At 42.0% G+C, this 17,752-nt stretch overlaps 1 protein-coding gene across 1 annotated transcript in view; it reads right to left on the minus strand.

Annotated features, from left to right (window-relative positions):
* Positions 1 to 664: 664 nt before the first annotated feature.
* Positions 665 to 17,752, minus strand: part of POLL (DNA polymerase lambda) — a 41,521-nt gene continuing 24,433 nt past the window's right edge. The window contains exons 8-9 of the mRNA XM_068255660.1: positions 6,962 to 7,130; positions 665 to 2,895 (exon numbers count right to left, since the gene is read on the minus strand). Coding sequence (XP_068111761.1) covers positions 2,534 to 2,895; positions 6,962 to 7,130 — 531 coding nt within the window. The 3' untranslated portion in view covers positions 665 to 2,533. The remainder of the gene's footprint in view (positions 2,896 to 6,961; positions 7,131 to 17,752) is intronic.

The following is a 17,752-nucleotide window of genomic DNA, read 5'->3' on the forward strand; positions in this document are numbered from 1 at the left end:
CATTGGATGACAAGTGGTATGGCTTTAATTGACATCTCTCATAGATTTACTAAGATCTAATATATGAGGCAGATGGCCACTGGAGATGTCCATTGGAGGCTTCATATACATTTTCCAGGGGGGGAGAGACCCAGGATCACAGAAGAGGAGGAGGACTGGAAACCATTGGGTGTTCTACTGGGGGGGGCTAGCATGTTAACTTCCATACATGTTAAGACACACCAAGACCAAAAGCTTGGCTTTTAATATTCAGAACTAACAATTAACCAGAGAAGTTACCGGTAACTGCTGATTTGTTACTGAATGCTTGCTATACAATTAGGTGCTATAGAAAATGTAGAGCAGGATTAAGACTCTGCACTATATATAAAACACAGAACATTTACTGTATATCACGCTTTTCTCCTGGTGGACTCAAAGCACCAGAGCTGCAGCCACTAGGACGCGCTCTATAGGCAGCCGCAGTGTTAGGAAGTCTTGCCTAAGGTCTTCTCACTGAACAGGAAGAGACAAGATTCCAACCCAGGTCTCCTGTGTCAGAGGCAGAGCTCTTAACTAGTACACTATCCATATAACTGTTGAATATATGGTAAACTGGAGTATGACTTGTTATTGCTTTGGGAACTGTGGAAATGTAGTCTGCAAGGGCTCATTCATACCCCCCCCTCCCCCCCCCCCCAAAAAAAGCATAAAAATGCATAGACAGACACATACAGTTTTTATGCATATTCTTATGTTTTCCATGTGTTTCTGATTTCCTTGTCAGCAGGCCTCAAAGGCATTTGACTATAAATGCATGTGTTTCAACACAAAAATGTGTACAGCAGTGCGACCCAAAAATGCAAACGCATTAGTAGGAAACCTAAAATGTGTTCCCTATGAGAAAAACATGTACTTACAGTCTACAAAATGCCTTTTCACAGTTATGTCCACATTAAAGAAACTTCACCAGTGACAGGAGGCAAATCAATTTCTCCAGCAGCAACACAGATAACATAATAATAAAAGGTTTCCCTTAATTCTTGATTCATCATTGGCAACAAGAAATCCCTTCACTGCAGATACAGATAGCATTAAAAAACTAACCCTAACACCTCTCAATCTATCCAAAAATTTTAAAAACTGCAAGAGTTGCCATAGAAAGCACTTTGCACGTCATATCATCTGACATCAGCCAAAGAGCTTTCGGGTCCTACTCAATTTACTATTTCTCCTAAGTTTTCAGGCATGTCCAAAGGTGGGCCTGCGGGCCAAATGAGGCCCACTGAGCCTTCTGTGGTGGCTCTCTACAGTTAATTCCATTTGGCCCGCAGCCCGTAGCTGTGGTGCCACATTCAGGGGCCACCTTGTATTGCCAACAGAAGTCCTCATTGTGGCCAATTGAATGAGACCACAAGACTCCTAATTCACTAAATTTTCAGCAACCCCACTATTTTACAATATACCCAAGGCAAGGCCTGTCATTTATTACCACCTAATCAAAGTATTTGTTTAAAAAAAATCCAGTTTGGGTTTTTAAAATTACTTATTGCTCCCTGCTGGAGATATTTGGGAGTCACTGAAACTGTAAATCAGGCAATAGTGTGGTCGTTGTCGCTTAAAGAGAATCTGTACTCTAATATTCTTACAATAAAAAGCATACCATTCTATTCCTTATGTTCCCCTGTGCCCCTCTGTGCTGTTTCTGTCACTCCCTGCTGCAATCCTGGCTTGTAATTAACAGTTTTAGGCAGTGTTTACAAATGACATGGCTTCTAACCAGAGTATCATAGGCTGAGAACAGCTTAATGTGTGATTCATGCAGAGCCTGGAGGGGGTGTGTAAAGCTTCTGCCAATGACAAGCAGTGCTGCACATTCCACACATTCCAGCCTCTTGCCGACAGACACGACAGAGGAAAGAAGATAAGATTTATTACAGAGACAGTGCAACTAGAAAAGGTTGTAGTAAGACAGACCACATCAGAACAGGTATAGGAACTTATAGAATAGAAAAAATAAAGCTCAAAATTTTGTTACAGAGTCTCTTTAACTCCTTTTTCTCGGGGCCGGTTTCCAATCTTAAACACAAACCAATGATTTCATAACGCCGCTCGGTCTCATGATTGCCAGAGTACTCCATGTCTAGGAGCTGAGCAGCCAAAATTCTTGGAGAGTCTCCCTTTGCTTGGGCTGTTAGAAACCTCCCAATCCATGAAGAGGGAGCATCCTCCGATATACATAGCAGAGGATCCACAACCCTTTTGCAGGAAGATATCCCATTAGCAGGTAGATATCTCCTCTATAGTTGCAAAAGGGGTTAAAAAACCTGATTATGTCAAAAGTTCCAAAAGGTAAAAAACATCATAAGGGTCAGAAAATCACAGAGAAAATAAACATGATGCCAATGATAACCAATCAGACAGCAGGTCTGATCAGACATTTTTCTTTCCTCAAGCCATCATAAATGCTTCTATATTTTTTAATTTAATCAAAATAGCTCAATGAGTGTTATTAGATGGAAGATTAAAAATAAATAAGTATTTTTCTCTCAATCTACCAGTCTCTCTCGTGCGGTTCTCTAAAAGGAAGTCCAAGGATTTCAAACACATGTTTCTCAGTAGGCGTTGGCAGAGGATAGCCAGCATTGACTTTCACGCTTCCATTGCGCACTACATCTTTGTTAAGGGAGTGCTCCGACAGGCTCATGTGCTTGGTCTTGGCCAGAGCACGCATAGAGCGATTAAAGTGAGCCGATCCCGTGAAATATAGCAGTGCACAGGCAAATTCTGAGTAAGGTACAACAATGATATCAAGCCTCCGATGCTTCTGGCCTGGTCCAGGTAGGCGGCAAACTCCCATATACTTCTTCTGGTTTCCGTTCTCTTCATGGCTCACCAAGTCGTCTGTGAGGAATCCTGGGAGGGGCAAAGACACAGGTAAGAGAAATAATAAGAGAGAACAAAACAAATCAGAATAGCCTTCAGAAAACTTTCTACATCATCAAGTGAAAATAAAGAATATGAAACGGAACAAGACAGTGACTTCATTTTCATCTTAGCATTTACAATGGGCATTTGGCTAAATGCTGACACCTGCCAGTATCCTCATGCTTCAAATGAAGATTAATCACAGCCATTGAAAATTGCAGACCTCTAAGAATATAAGTTCCTGCTCCGCCTCTTCCTGCTGAGGGAGGGCAGTGGACATGCTGACCCCTCCTGATCCCAAACCCTGAACCATTACCATGGTGACAAAAGATTGGTACACTAGTAATCTACAAATACTTGCATCTGTGACACGTTGTCATTTTGGGACACTTTCCCAAACTACAAGTTATATTTCAAATCTTTGTTTAAACTAACAGTAGTCCAGCTCTTCTGCAAACCTCTGAAAAAACTCATAGCTGTATATGCTAAATCCTTTAGATTGTAAGCTCTGAAGGGCAAGGCTCTCTCACCCTTGTGTGTCTTGGAATTTGTTATTCACTTTGTGCCTTGCAATTTGTTATGCATTTTATTTATGTTACTTTTGTCACTGTTCTTAAAAATTTCAGTATTTTGTACCAATGTTGTATTTTGTCTACTGGTGCACACCATTGTCTGTATTATTTTGTACTCCATGTTTGTTTCTTATTTTGTACAGTGCCACGGAATATGTTGGAGCTTTATAAATTAACAATAAATAGTAATGTGTGTCTACAGCCCCAAATCTATGGAGCCAATTTCTAATGAAGTGCAGTTTATTAACAGATCGTCACTTCTTTCTTAAAGAGACTCAGAGACGAAGAATACTTAAGCTCTGATACTAACCTGGGGCTTTCTCCCACCCCATAAACATGTAGTCCTCCTGCAGTGTGCCGTTCAGCCACAGTGAGCTCAGTTACCAGGCTCAGTTGATGCCAGTTAGGGTCTACTGCGCATGTGCAGACCTCCCACGCATGCGCAGTAGATCCAAAATGACGTCACCGAGTCTGTTACTGGGGCTCACCGCGGCTGAACGGCAGAACGCGGGAGGACGGCATTGGACTTAGACGTGTTTATGGGGCGGGAGGAAGTCCCGGGTAAGTATCAGAGCTTAAGTATTCTTCGCCTCTAATGGCTCATACTCACAGGAGCGTGTGCGCGACAGTTCGGCGACAGCTCGTCGCCACGTCCCCCGCGTACACACGCGAAAGAGGGATCAGCGGTGCGACTGAAGCTGTCGCCGACGTTCCTCCTCCTCCCGCCGGAAGCTGCATGTTCTCTGTAGAGGTTGCTGTCGCTAGTCCGCATACTCACGCGGACTAGCGACAGTTGCGGCGAAGTTTCGGCTGCAACTGTCGCCAGGCGATTGACCGTGCCAATCGCCTGGCGACAGCAGCGGCGAGCGACGGTTCAGGGTGCGCGCCTGTGTTGCGCCTCATACTCACGGGTGACCTGTCGCCGCAACACGCGCGCGCCGCGTGTTGCAGCGACAATTGTAGCCCCTGAGTATGGGCCATAAGGCTCTTTAATACACACTTGACTGCGTCGTCCGAGACAAACAAAGAACAAAAGGCGGAAATAGCAAAAAAAAAAAAAAAAAAAAGGCAGTAATGACGGTAAAAGACGATTATCATCTATGTAGACTGATTCGTCCTGGCAGATCAGTTTGGATAATGAATCGGTTTTAGTCATTCACATTGAACAATCGGAAATGATCGCGACATTCAAACAACTCGCATGTAGCCAGTCACGCACTTCTGGGTCCATTGCTTACCACTTCCAACAACATGTAAATTGGCAGACCGTTGTTGTGCCATTGTTGAATTCATAGGTGCACCAACATCGTTTGTTTGTCGCAAACTTTTGGGGATCATTCACTTTTACAACGACACTGTTTACGGAGCCTTATCTACTTTTTTTATATCTGATCTCATATAGAGATGGCCAATGAGATACAAATAATTCCAACTTCTGTGTTAAAGTGGCCACACATACATGATACAATAAAATTATGCAATTTTGCAGCAACTTGATAAAAAAAAAAAAAAAAAACAAACAAAACAAAAAAAACGGTTGTACAGAAAATGTAAAAGCTTTTATTTTATCTTTTTAATCCGTTTGCGAAATCTGATCACATTTTTACATTTTTTTCTATATAAAACTTAATAAGGATTAGTGGATTTTTCTTATACATTTTTATGAAAATGTAATGGTGTACAGTAGATTGTCAATTTTTTCATGTAAAGAACCAAGCAATTTTTCTTTATAATAAAATATTGAACACACGTGTGTGGTACATTGGTCATATTTTCAAATGTGAAAAATGAGTGCAATTCTTGCATTGGAAAAATAAATAAATAAATAAAATAAAAATTGTATGGTGTGTATGTTCTCACCTTAAAGGGAACCCGAGGTGTGAAACCTATGGAAGCTGCCATATTTATTTCCTTTTAACTCTCCTGGCGGTCTATTAGAAATCGCCAGGGGGCAGTGCAGCAGTGTTTTTGTAAATTTTTTTCTTTTAAATCATGTAGCGAGCCTAGGGCTCGCTACACGATAGCCACCGTGCAGCGGTATCCCCCCGCTTCGATCACCTCCGGCGATCTTTGATCAGGAAATCCCGTTAAAAAAACGGGATTTCCTGAAGGGCTGCATGTTGCAAAAAAATGTATGCGAATCGGCCCAGCAGGGCCTGAGAAATCCTCCTGCGCGGCATACCCCGTGCTCAGCACGGGCTTACCGCCAGGGGGGTTAAACGATACCAGTTGCCTGGCAGTCCTGCTGATCTTTCTGGTCAGTAGGGGCTAAATCACACACCTGAAACAAGCAGGCAGCTAATCTTGTCAGATTTGTCATAGACATCTGATCTACATGCTTGTTCAGGGTGTATGGCTTATAGTATAAGAGGCAGTGGGTCAGCAGGACAGCCAGGCAATGTGCTTTATTTAACAGAAAAAACATGTCGGACTCCATATCCATCTTACTTCGGGTTCCCTTTAAGGTTAATGTAAATTGTTTATTGTACAGTATACAGCTTGGAATTGGGGCAAATCAAGGGCACTTTCTGCCTATCTTGAGTTGCCCATTTCCAAGCTGCATACAATTTACATTAAATCTGCACACAAGAATATTTTGTATTTCATTGTCCATCTTTGATCACACTAGAATATCTAAATCTAGATTTATCAAAACATGGTCAGATTTATTATGGTGGCAATCAGTGCTTTGATCACCATACTGTAACTTCCCTAAAGCCCAATCTACACGATAAGATTCTATTTACGATTCAATTAACTCCGACATGTCCGATCCTGATTCGATTCAATTCAATTTGCCATTGCAAAACAACGGCAAATAGAATTGAATCGCATTGAATCAGGATCGGACATGTCGGATTTAATAGAATCGTAATCGAATCGTAAATAGAATTGTATTGTGTAGATGGGGCTTAAAATTTACTCTGCAGCTCCATTTAAATGGAGGGTCTGAGCCCACTAGTGCAGTTGTGTCCGCTTCTGTCTGCTGTCCTGCGTTAGTGGGCTCAGGCCCTTATGTAGAGCAGGGGTGCCCTTTGGGTAAATTGCAAGGGAATTCTGGGTAGATCCCACAATGCCCACCCGAGTGAGGTGTGATAAACAGTGATAAAGTTATCGTCAAATTAAGGTGAAAGGTGAAAATGGCACTTGCAGTAAGAGTAAAATCTATTTTTTATTCTAATTTCACGTCACATTTGCTTTAAAGAAATACATCTCTGGCAAACAGTCACCTCCTTGCAAATGGGCCCCTTTAAAATCAAATGTCCAGAATGTAATGAAGCATTTAAAGAAAGTTGTAATGTACCGCACTTTGTCATTAGCACATCTAAATTACAGGACTGGGCAGAAATGATTTCTGGTCTTTGATTAATAAGTAAGTATAGGACGGCATTAGCAGACATTGTTCAGAGATGATTTGCGATCTACACATGCGTCAGCTGATGCTCTATATAATATCATAGAGGACACAAAGGGAATGTTACCTTGTGATTTAAGGCTGTCAATGAGCTTACTAAACACTCCTTTATGAGACCTTCCATCTGGGTGTGTAACCAAGACATCTACGTCGCCACATGTTGCCTTCTGCCGCCGGTATGAGCCACAAGCCATGCTGATCATCTCTGCATTTATGGCCTTAGCTGCTTGTCTTACCTGGAAGAGAGAGAGGATGCTCAGACAAACTTTTTCTCATTCTTGTCTATTTCATCACTTGTTTATGTAATTAGTAATTCTTGCGCAAACATCCTTACAGTTCTGACAAGATCTTGAGAGACTTGTCTCTCAGGAGGCTGAAAGCCTAATGGCCACTTCTGTCTTTATCAGTTACTGTCAGTTATAACTGAAAAATCAACTGATGTGCAAGGTAATGTCCATATTTCCCTATGGTTCAAGTGATATTACTGGTTAACGGAGTGCCAACCCAGAAGCTGTTATGGGGTCATTGCTATTTTTAAAATGGAGGACAGAGAATTCCATCAATCAGTGGACAAACAGGATGAGGAGGACGAGGACCAGGAGAGGAGAAAAAGATTGATGAGCAGACTACGCGGAAGGTAAGTATGATGTGTGTATGTTTATTTTGACTTTCATTTTTCAGTTCAGGTTTGCTTTAAGCTACTGTAAATACACAAAGAAAGATATATTGTGTGAAACGACCAATGGATGATCGATCCACAATCTATCTTTCAAGATATCCACGTGATGTAAAAGACTACGAACAATATAGTAAACAACAACATTAAATGATGGTGGGTGTAGGCAAGGTACTAACTGTACATTGACCATAGACTTCATGGACATTAATATTAATCATTCATAACTCTGTAAACACTGCTGACTATGAACAATTATCTGCCGAAGTTATCAGTCATGACGGTCGTTCAAATCACACGAGAATCATCATAGATTGTTCATCTAAACTTGTCATTCACTAACTTTTTTTGTTCATTGTTCAATTTGTGTGTTTTTTTTTACCCCTGTGTAGGAGCCTTACAGAGAATCAGAGATGAGTCTCACTGCAGTTTTTTACTTACCCGGGGCGTCTTCCAGCCCCATAAGCATGGATGTGTCCCTCGCCGTCCTCCTCAGCGCCGCCATTCTCCCGCAGTCAACCCCTGGTAAGCTGCTCAGTCGGACTTGCGCAGAAGGTCCGCCGCTGACGTCACTGATCCGCTTACCGGGACAGATTGCGACTGTATGGAGGGGCTGAGGAGGATGGCGAGGGACACATCCATGCTTATGGGCCTGGAGGAAGCCCCGGGTAAGTAAAAAAAAAAAAAAAAAAAAAACAAAAAAAAAAAAAAAACTGTAGGGAGACTCATCTCTGAGTCTCTTTAAAGTAAACCAGAGACAAATCAATATAAATGATTTCTACATAGCTGGGGCTTCCTCCAGCCCCCTCCGCATTGATTGCTACCACAACATCTTCCTCCGCCTTCTGGTGCCACAGTAGAAGCCCCGTAAGTTTGGTGAGTCAGGACGCACTGCACCTGCGCAGAATGCTCCCAGCCGCTGAAACGAGACAGGGAGGGGGCATACCTAGCCGCACTGCGCATTCGCCAACTGACCGCGACAGGGCAAATTTACGGGGCTTCTACCTGGACCAGGAGAAGGAAGACTTTGTGGGAGCGATTGATGCGGAGGGGGCTGGAGGAGGTCCCAGGTGTGTGGAAATCTTTTGTATTGATTCGTCTCTGGTTTACGTTAACAGCGGCAGCTCCAAGATGTAAATCTCTTACATTAGAAATATTTACACCTGATGTGGAGCAATGATACAAATTTCCGGTGTTTGAATTATTGATGTGAAATTTACATTTGGGTAAACTGTGCTTGATTTTTATTATTTTTTAAAAATTACCTTTATGTATCACTATGTTGAAAATTTCACTTTTTCACTTATCTGTTTTCTTAAACCAAATGCAAGGATACAAAGTGTGAACTTTCCAGCCCATAGCATTTCCCATCTAAATTGATCTCCTGCACCTCGGAACTACAGCAAGTGGAGCAGAACACCACTAAATGAAATGTAGACGCACAAAGCCAGAGTGACATACGTCAGTAAGCCGCTTCCAGATGTTGTAAACAATGACATACTAAAAGGTCCGCAGCTTCCGAATATCGCCTTCTCTGTATTGTTTTCCTTTTTATCTCCTTATAACAATTAAGGATCATCTTCCATTAGCAGAATAAACCCATTAATTCTGTCTTGTGTGCCGGTGACATGCCTAAGAAGGTCAGCGCTCTATTCTCATGCATATTTTGTCTCTTTTTAATGAAGATTTCTGAAGACCTGCTACACTGCTACGGAGTGCAAAGCTCTTGATGCCACATACAGCAAGGACAGTGCTTAATCCCTTAATCCCCTCTTTCTCCTGGGCTTCACCCACAGGGGCCTAGAGACCCAGGACAAGTAATCCAATCAACAACTACAATGGTCCGTGGCTCCACCCCTGCCACAGCCACAACAACCTGGCTGACTTTTCAAAAGACGGGGAGGGGAGAAGAGAGGTACTTGAAATTGGAAAGTCATTCTTGAAAATCTTTTACGTGACAACCGCGTTTGAACAAAAAAGGGGAGGGTGGCAGTGGGTGGAATGAGTCTTTGGCCTTTAATCACACGCATGGGAACAAGATTCTCAGTGGGGTCCAGTTTGGTGCACATTCTTTAAAGTCAGGCTGTGTGGCTGAGTGACAGCGTCGCAATGACCGATGCTTCCACGGTGATGGGGGTATGCAGGTGTAACATAAAGCGACTCGTTCCAACCCACCCCAAGGGATCCTGTCACTCAACACCGATTTCTCCAACTCCGCCGCTTTTCATTCTCTCAGGCAAGACTGTCTTTGAAATAGTGTGTCCTGATGATCCTCACAAAGAGCTGTGTTCTTATAGAAGCTTGTGGGAGAGAGAAGCCTTTCTTAACAGAATATATTAATGTTGTGCCTGAATAATAGAAGAGAAAGAAAATTTCGGAGGCAAAGGCACAAATACCCCGAAAACAAAAGCAGAGTTTATCTGCACAGCTTGATCAGGTCTTCCAGCTATATTCCCAGCGGCCAAAGATCTCACATATGGCTTAACTTTACTTTAATCAACTTTAGCTCTGGCAAAAGAAGGCACAGAGGAATTTGTTCATAGATTGCCAGCTATTTATTAACAAAGTGACAATGTGATAAGCCATTATGCTCCAGCTGCAAACGGTGGTTTGTAGTGACTGTGCTTCGGTTGTATTGTGAGGTATTCAGGATCGCTATGTGAGGGACACACACTTCTCAGCTCGTTAGACTAGAGTTCCATGATTGACAACATAGGTATGCTTACTTATGGGAACTTTCATAGTGCATGGGACTAGTGTGCTGCATACTCTGTTAAAGTGGGATTAAACTTGTGGTTTTCTACTTTTTTTTACCCATACAGTTCTCATATTTGCTTTTGTCCACAATTAATATTTTCTACAAATTACTAATTCCCAAAGTACGGTTCATCTGCTGCTGCAAAGATGCTGTATTTATATATTAAAATTGATCTAGTGATCACTTCTCAGTTGCACACATACTAGAAGCAGAGAGCTCAATTTCTGCACTTTGCTAATGTTTACTAAATTAATCTGACAAAGGAATATAAACAAAAGATAATGTTATCACCTCTTCCGATGCGGCCAGAAGCTGCCCACTGAAGCAAGGAGCTTTCCACTGAAGAACAAAGTGCTGTGTTTAACTGTTTGAATGCTGTTCTGCTACAATTTATTTTGTGGTAGTAGATTTTAATGCTGTAAATAACCTTTAAACCATTGCAAAAATTGATTTTATATGCATATATGGATACACAAGCATCTCTGGAATTTTACATGCTGCAGAATTTTTCATTCTGCAGTGAGGTTTGCCAAAAATTCCAAATTACATTAAATTCCTTTACAGTAAACTCCTAGGGATCTGGCAAAGTAGTTAACTATATCAGAAGTGGTTATACTCAAGCACATACAGAATGTTATAGTACTGGATCTTCAATCAATTGGAGTCATCTTTTCTTTTCAATGCTTCAGCACGTTAGCACAGACAGTGTCCAAGCTAGATCAAAATGCACAGTGCTCAATATGAAGGAATGTACTGTATATAATAACGCAACAGCTTGCATAGGAAACACGTCTCAGCAAATAATGCAGGTACAGTACTGATAGTGTGCTCCTCTGACCACATTTCTGTGCAGCCTGGATGATACTGTAGCATTGCAACCATGCACAAGCAAGCCACAGAAGACAGGCAATCCCTTCAGTAATCTGGCAGCAGCTTAACCACTAAAGGACTGGGCTATTTTGGGAAGATTTGTGCTGGGTGGGCTATTCAGCCCACAGCACAGATCGTGTAATAGCCAGGGCGACCATACTTCCCCCCCCTTTATTCCCCACTAGGGGGATGTCCTGCTGGGGGGGGTCTGATCGCCGCCGACTACCTGCGTGTAGCGGGGGGGGGGGGGGCTCCTCAAAGCCCCCCTACGCAGCGATTTCAGGCCTCGCTGCCTTTCGCTCCCTCCCCTTCTTCCCCTGGGCAGTGCAGGACGGCGATCCGTCCTGCACTGCCTCTGATAGGCTTGAGCCTATCAGATGCCAGCAATCCCCGGCCAATCAGAGCCCGGGGATCGCCGTTCTCCTTTACGGCGCTGCTGTATGATGTAAACACCGGGGATTTCTTCCCCGCGTGTTTACAATTAGCCTGCGAGCCGCGATCGGAGGCTTGCAGGCTGTTCACGGAGACACCCTCCGTGAACTGACATGGAAAGGCTGCTCGAACGAGCGGCTGTTTCCATGTGATTCCACTTACAACCTGCCGCCGCCTATCAGCGTTAGGCGGTCGTTAAAGAGGAGCTGTTAGGTACAAGGTCTCAGAGAAAATAAACACATATATCAGTAGCTAAAGATTGGCTGTACTTACATTACATATGCATTTCACTGTCCACGTTTGTACTTCACAGAATTTGTATATAGTATATGCAGAGATAGATGCTCCTGACAGCTCATGGCAGGCTCCATGTTTTTCTGTCAAATGTGTCCTCATGTCCTGCCTGCTTCCTGATCACAGATAAGCTCCTACTTGAACAACACAGTGTGCAGTGAATATTAATGAGCCATGTGGCTAGGAACAATAGCTGACTCCTGCAGTGTACTCTGCCCCGGAGATTTATCAGTGCTACGGCGCTGGACTGAGTTACAAGCTTCTTTAACGTCTCATTAGCAGCCGAGGGGAGGGCCCCAGAATGCTTTGCAGTATAGTATGCGGCTTGCGTCCTCTTAGGTCTAACAGCTTTTCTGATAAGAACACATCAAAGGTAAAAGAGATTTTTATCTTCAATAATGCCTTTATGGCTTCCTTCTAAACTGTTTAACACAGGAGAATAGAGGTTTAAATTAGCTTCTGCAGCCTGACAGTTACTCTTTAAGTGGTTTAAAAGGGATTGCCAGCCTTAGAAATTAAATTCCATTTATCCACTGCTCTATTTATTATGCAGTCTACAACCTGACCCTGCATTGCAATCATACCAATACAGTGTTCTCCCCAGAATTTTTTCACAGCTTGGTGGCATGAAAAAGTACCCGGGTGGCATGGAAAAATAGCCGGGTGGGGCAAGATGAGAGAATACAGGGCTGGTGCTTCTTTGCTTATAGCAGAGGAGGAGTTGAGCAGATGACAGCTGGGTGCTCACCAAAACTAGCCGGGTGGAGCACCCGGCTAAAAGAGCCTGGGGAGAACACTGCAATATAATCATACATTTTTCTGCTGTAATAAATCTTATCTCAGTCAGCCTGGATTTATTTAATACATTGCTGGGGAGAGGGAAGCTTGTTATCACCCCCCCCCCCCATTCCTGTTCCTCTCTGATTGGCTAAGGGGAGTTCAGTGTAACACAAGACTAAAGGTGCGTACACACGTCAGATAAAAATGAAAGATCACAGACCAATTTTACCCCCTTCCATGTAGTATGAGAGCTATACCTACACAGTCTATTCTATGGAGCTGAACTCCCCATCAGACAGAAATCTTTGCAAGATGCTGCACACACAGATGCTGTACACATGCAAAAGATCAGTATCTGCAAAAGATCTGTTCCTGCAAAAGATCCATTCCTGCAAAATGTATTCATAGTCTATGATATCTGCAGATCTCATACACACCTTGTTTAACGGACAATTATCTGTAGATCAGATCCACCAGGTTGGATCTTCAGATCGGCAGATAATTGTCTGATCTGCAGATGAATGTCCATTAAACAAGGTGTGTATGAGATCTGCAGATGTCATAGACTATGAATGCATTTTGCAGGAATGCATCTTTTGCAGGAACAGATCTTTTGCAGATACTGATCTTTTGTGTCTGTACAGCATCTTTGTGTGCAGCATCTTGCAAAGATTTCTATCTGATGGGGAGTTCAGCTCCATAGAATAGACTGTGTAGAGTATGGCTCTCATACTACATGAAAGGGGGTAAAATTGGTCTGTGATCTTTCATTTTTATCTGACGTGTGTACGCACCTTAAGAAGGGATGAAATCCAATCTATGCTGTGCGCACATGTGTTTACAAAGCAAGCTAGATATGACAGTGCAGTTTCTTGGAGATAAAAAAAGTAGGGAATTATGCGTACATGCAAAATGGGAGTCTGGAAAAAAGGGCACAGGATATAGATGAAATTATACGTTTTTATCTAAAACAATATTTTTCGTTTCTTTATTATAAACAAAAATCAAGAGCTAAATATGTTGTATTAACTGTAATGAAATAGTAAAATACCGTCTATAACCCCTCCCGATATTTACACTTGTATTAAGCATAGCAATACAACTGTAGGTATTTTACTGCAACTATATCTAACTATACTCTCACATAGAACTCTCCCTATACCTATCCCTAACCCCTAGAACACCCCCCACCTTGGTGGTAATAAGCATAGTTAAAGCGGAATATAACCCTGCATTTCAACTTTGCTCTTAAACATTAATTACAGTATATTATATTCAACCAGCATTTTTTTTACTAGACCAGCATTGGAAGGGTTACACACAGAGCTTTAAAGTTCCTGGAGAGATATGCAGACGCATCGGAAGTTCAGATAGATACATTTTGTTTACTTAAATGCATCTAAGTGTGGAATGTGACTCACTCTCTCTGACTGTGCAGGAGCTGGAGGACAGCCAAAGAGTGTGTAACATTCACCACTTGTTACATTCTGTTTAGTTAAATGTATCTATCTGAACTTCGGATTGTGTCTGCATATCTCTCCATGGAACTTTAAAACTCTGTGTGTAACCCTTCGAATGCTGGTCTAGTAAAAAAAAAAAATGCTGGTTGCATATAATATGCTGTAAATAATGTTTTAGAGCAAAGTTGAAATGCTGGGTTATATTCCGCTTTAATAAATTGTATATATTACAAACATTGTACTGGAACTATACCTAACCCCACTCTCACACAGAACCCTCCCTGTACCAATCCCTAACCCCTAGACTCCCCTGGTGGTGCCTAAACCTAAAACACCCCTAGTGGTGCCTAACCCTAAAATCCCCCTGGTGGTGCCTAACCACCCCCCTGGTGGTGCCTAACCCAAACCCTCCCCCAGTGGTGCCTAACCATCCTTACTGCACAAACACCCTTACACACATAGAAACAATAATATATTTGATACCGTAAAATACTTCACTACAAAATACATGAATAGAATAATTTATATATTTTTAATAGAATAAATAGCCTTACAATCACGTACACATTAAAAATATTATCTATAGTAAAAGTTATATATTTGTAATAGAAGAAATAGCCTTACAATCACGTACACATTAAAAATCTTAAAATAACCGTAATATTAAAAACGATATCTTAGTAAGATAATAAATCTGAAAACTATAATTTACGCATTATAATTCTGAACAACAAGGTTAATTCCAAAAGCGATATATTTGTAATACAATAAGCTTGAAAATGATACTTGAGCATTATTCTTATGAAAATGAATTTTAAAACGATAAAATAAGTGAAAAAGAAAAATGTACTTATTAGACTCCTGAAAGCGAAATTTAAAAACAATAAAATAAGTTCAGAGGCGGCCTGGTGATGCGCTGATCCCACTTTTTTTGCGCAATTCTCAATTTTACTGGTAGCGCGCCCAGGCTATGCATATGCATAGGTAGAATTTAGTTAGTGTTAGGTCCCCTCCCATGGAGGAAAGACTTCTTCGACAGTGGGAGGGACAAGTACCTAACAAATTGCAAATTGTTAGTGAAACTAACATCCTCCAAGTGGTAGACAGGTCATGTGTATGCTCATTGTGTATTTGAATCCCATGAGTGGGGTGTGCACTTTTTTGCAGGTAAGCACTCATCTGTTTTTAAGTAGCGCTGTTCATTTCTTTGCTATGTTTGATTGATTTATTTCTGGTCAGCTGCTCCCACTTAATAGTTTTCCTTTGGTGTATATGCAGGGCCTCTGTTTGGGTTCAAGGTGCGTTTGCAGTTTCTGGGGGGGCTCAGCGCATCTCTGAGCTGAGGCCATTCGGAGGCGGCCTGGTGATGCGCTGATCCCACTTTTTTTGCGCAATAAAATAAGTTAAACCGAAAGTCAAAACAAATTTGTAAACAATATTTGTCATAAACCTTATTCTGTAAACGGAAAGTTTTGTTATCACAATCCCTGCAACCGCTATCTGTCGGGCGCCCTAATTTCTTCTCTGGCGCCCAATAGGCGATATTTTGCATTGCAGCCTATGGTGCGTCCTTTTTGTCTATTAGCCATATGCGCCCTTTTTTCCTGCTTCCAGGAATTACATCAGGATTGGCTTCAGTCAGAGGCAGCAAACACTGAAAATGCCTGAAACAGTTTTCTCATTATATACTATATAACATTCACTAAAATCAAAAACATGGACAACAGTATGTAAGCAGAACAAGAATTTATCTACTTATATATGTGCTTTTTTCCTGGGATAGTATGGCTGATCCTGCTCCCTTAAACAGAAAACATAAGTCTCACTGGCTGGTGCTTTTGAGGTAATCCCCGCAGGCACAGGGTTGTGTGCAAATAGAGAGCAGGCTACAAGTGGCTGCCAGCCTGCTCACAGGTCATGGCTCTCCGATTGACGTATGACGCATGCTCCCGCCCACTTTCTACTATAGTCAGATACAGAATACCACAGGGGCCAAGGGAAAAAAAAAACAGTTTACAATAACAGAAGTTCTATTATATCCAGGTTTAGTATACCAGGCATTACTCCTATATACATATAATGGTGCTTGGCCGTTACGTGGACATTTAGTACACTATACCCAAACTTTTACTAAATCATAGTTTACTATAACGAGATTATACAGTATTCTTCCTTGTATTGGCAATACGATAGTGATTGGTGAACAGAACAACTCAAATTCTCATCTCTACATGCTAAGATATACCGTATATTCTAGTGTATAAGACAACTGGGTGTATAAGACGACCCCCCCAACTCTTCCAGTTAAAATATAGAGTTTGGGATATACTCGCCGTATAAGACTACCCCTCTTCCAACGCACACCAAATAAAAATTAATAAAACATCATATACTGGTGCTACTGTATGTATGAACAGATACTGGTGCTGTACTGTATGTGGTACCCAGTATATATGCGATTGACTGGTTGGAGTGGTCAACTCTCCCTAAGCAGATTGGTCAGCTCTCCTTGTCTCCCTATTTATCAGAGCGGTATGGAAGAATCGATCGCTCTGTACCCATAAAACATGCCTCTATCACTCTTCTGGCCCACCCTTGTATCCTATTTACCTCCATTTCTGCCTCTCAGATCTCGCACATGTGCACCAGCGCCGCTTCACTACAGTCCTCAGCAGCGAGATCTGAGAGGCGTTAACAGGATAGGACGTATCACCCGGCATCAATGAAGCCCAGCATATAAGACGGCCCCTGACTTTTTGCAGATTTTTAAGACTTAAAAGGTAGTCTTGTACACTAGAATACACAGCAATCATGCTATTATTGCCATTATGCACTTGCATAGTGCTGACATCTCCTGGCGTGCTTTGCAAAGCGCATTGAATAATTAATGAAACTGGCTTTCAAAGCAGCTCATAAAAGTTTTTTTTTTTTTTTACTTGAATTAGACAATTTGAATCATCAATTGAGAGGTAAGTCTACCACTACCTCCCATTTTAAGACGGATTAGTGTAGATTATCCTTGTTGGTGCCTCTGTTTTACCACTGTCTGCATGGAGTTTTTATATATGCTTGCATTGGTTTTCTCCAATCATTCAGGTGTCCGCCACCTCCTAAATATGCTGGTAGGTTAATCGGTTACTCCTCAAACTGAGCCTAGACTTTGGTAGGAATCTAAGACTAGGACTAACTAAGGTAAGGACACTATATTGTATACTCCACAAAGCATCGTGGAGTCATCAACTGAGAAGCAAGTCCACCAGTACCGCCCATTTTTAAACAGTTTTAAGTGTATATTATCCTTCTTGGCACCTCTGTTTCAGCATTATCTGCATTGTTCGTCCACCGTTGGTGGAGGAGTGTCACAGCTTTCTTTCCAACTAAAGACAGCAACTTCTTAACCCCAGTGGGATCAGATCTGAGCTCCCCACCTGCTTGTACAGTGGTTGCCTTAGCCGTAACCCACCTGAGTATTATTTCATGAAAAAAATTTCACAACACAGGTCATAGCATACTACGCTATTGTGAGCTCTTGATTTCCCTTTTGTCTTTCCATGCAGAGTGTCCTGGGCAGGACATGAATCTGTAACT

The sequence above is a fragment of the Hyperolius riggenbachi genome, chromosome 10 (assembly GCF_040937935.1).
Source record: "Hyperolius riggenbachi isolate aHypRig1 chromosome 10, aHypRig1.pri, whole genome shotgun sequence".
NCBI classification, from domain to species: domain Eukaryota; kingdom Metazoa; phylum Chordata; class Amphibia; order Anura; family Hyperoliidae; genus Hyperolius; species Hyperolius riggenbachi.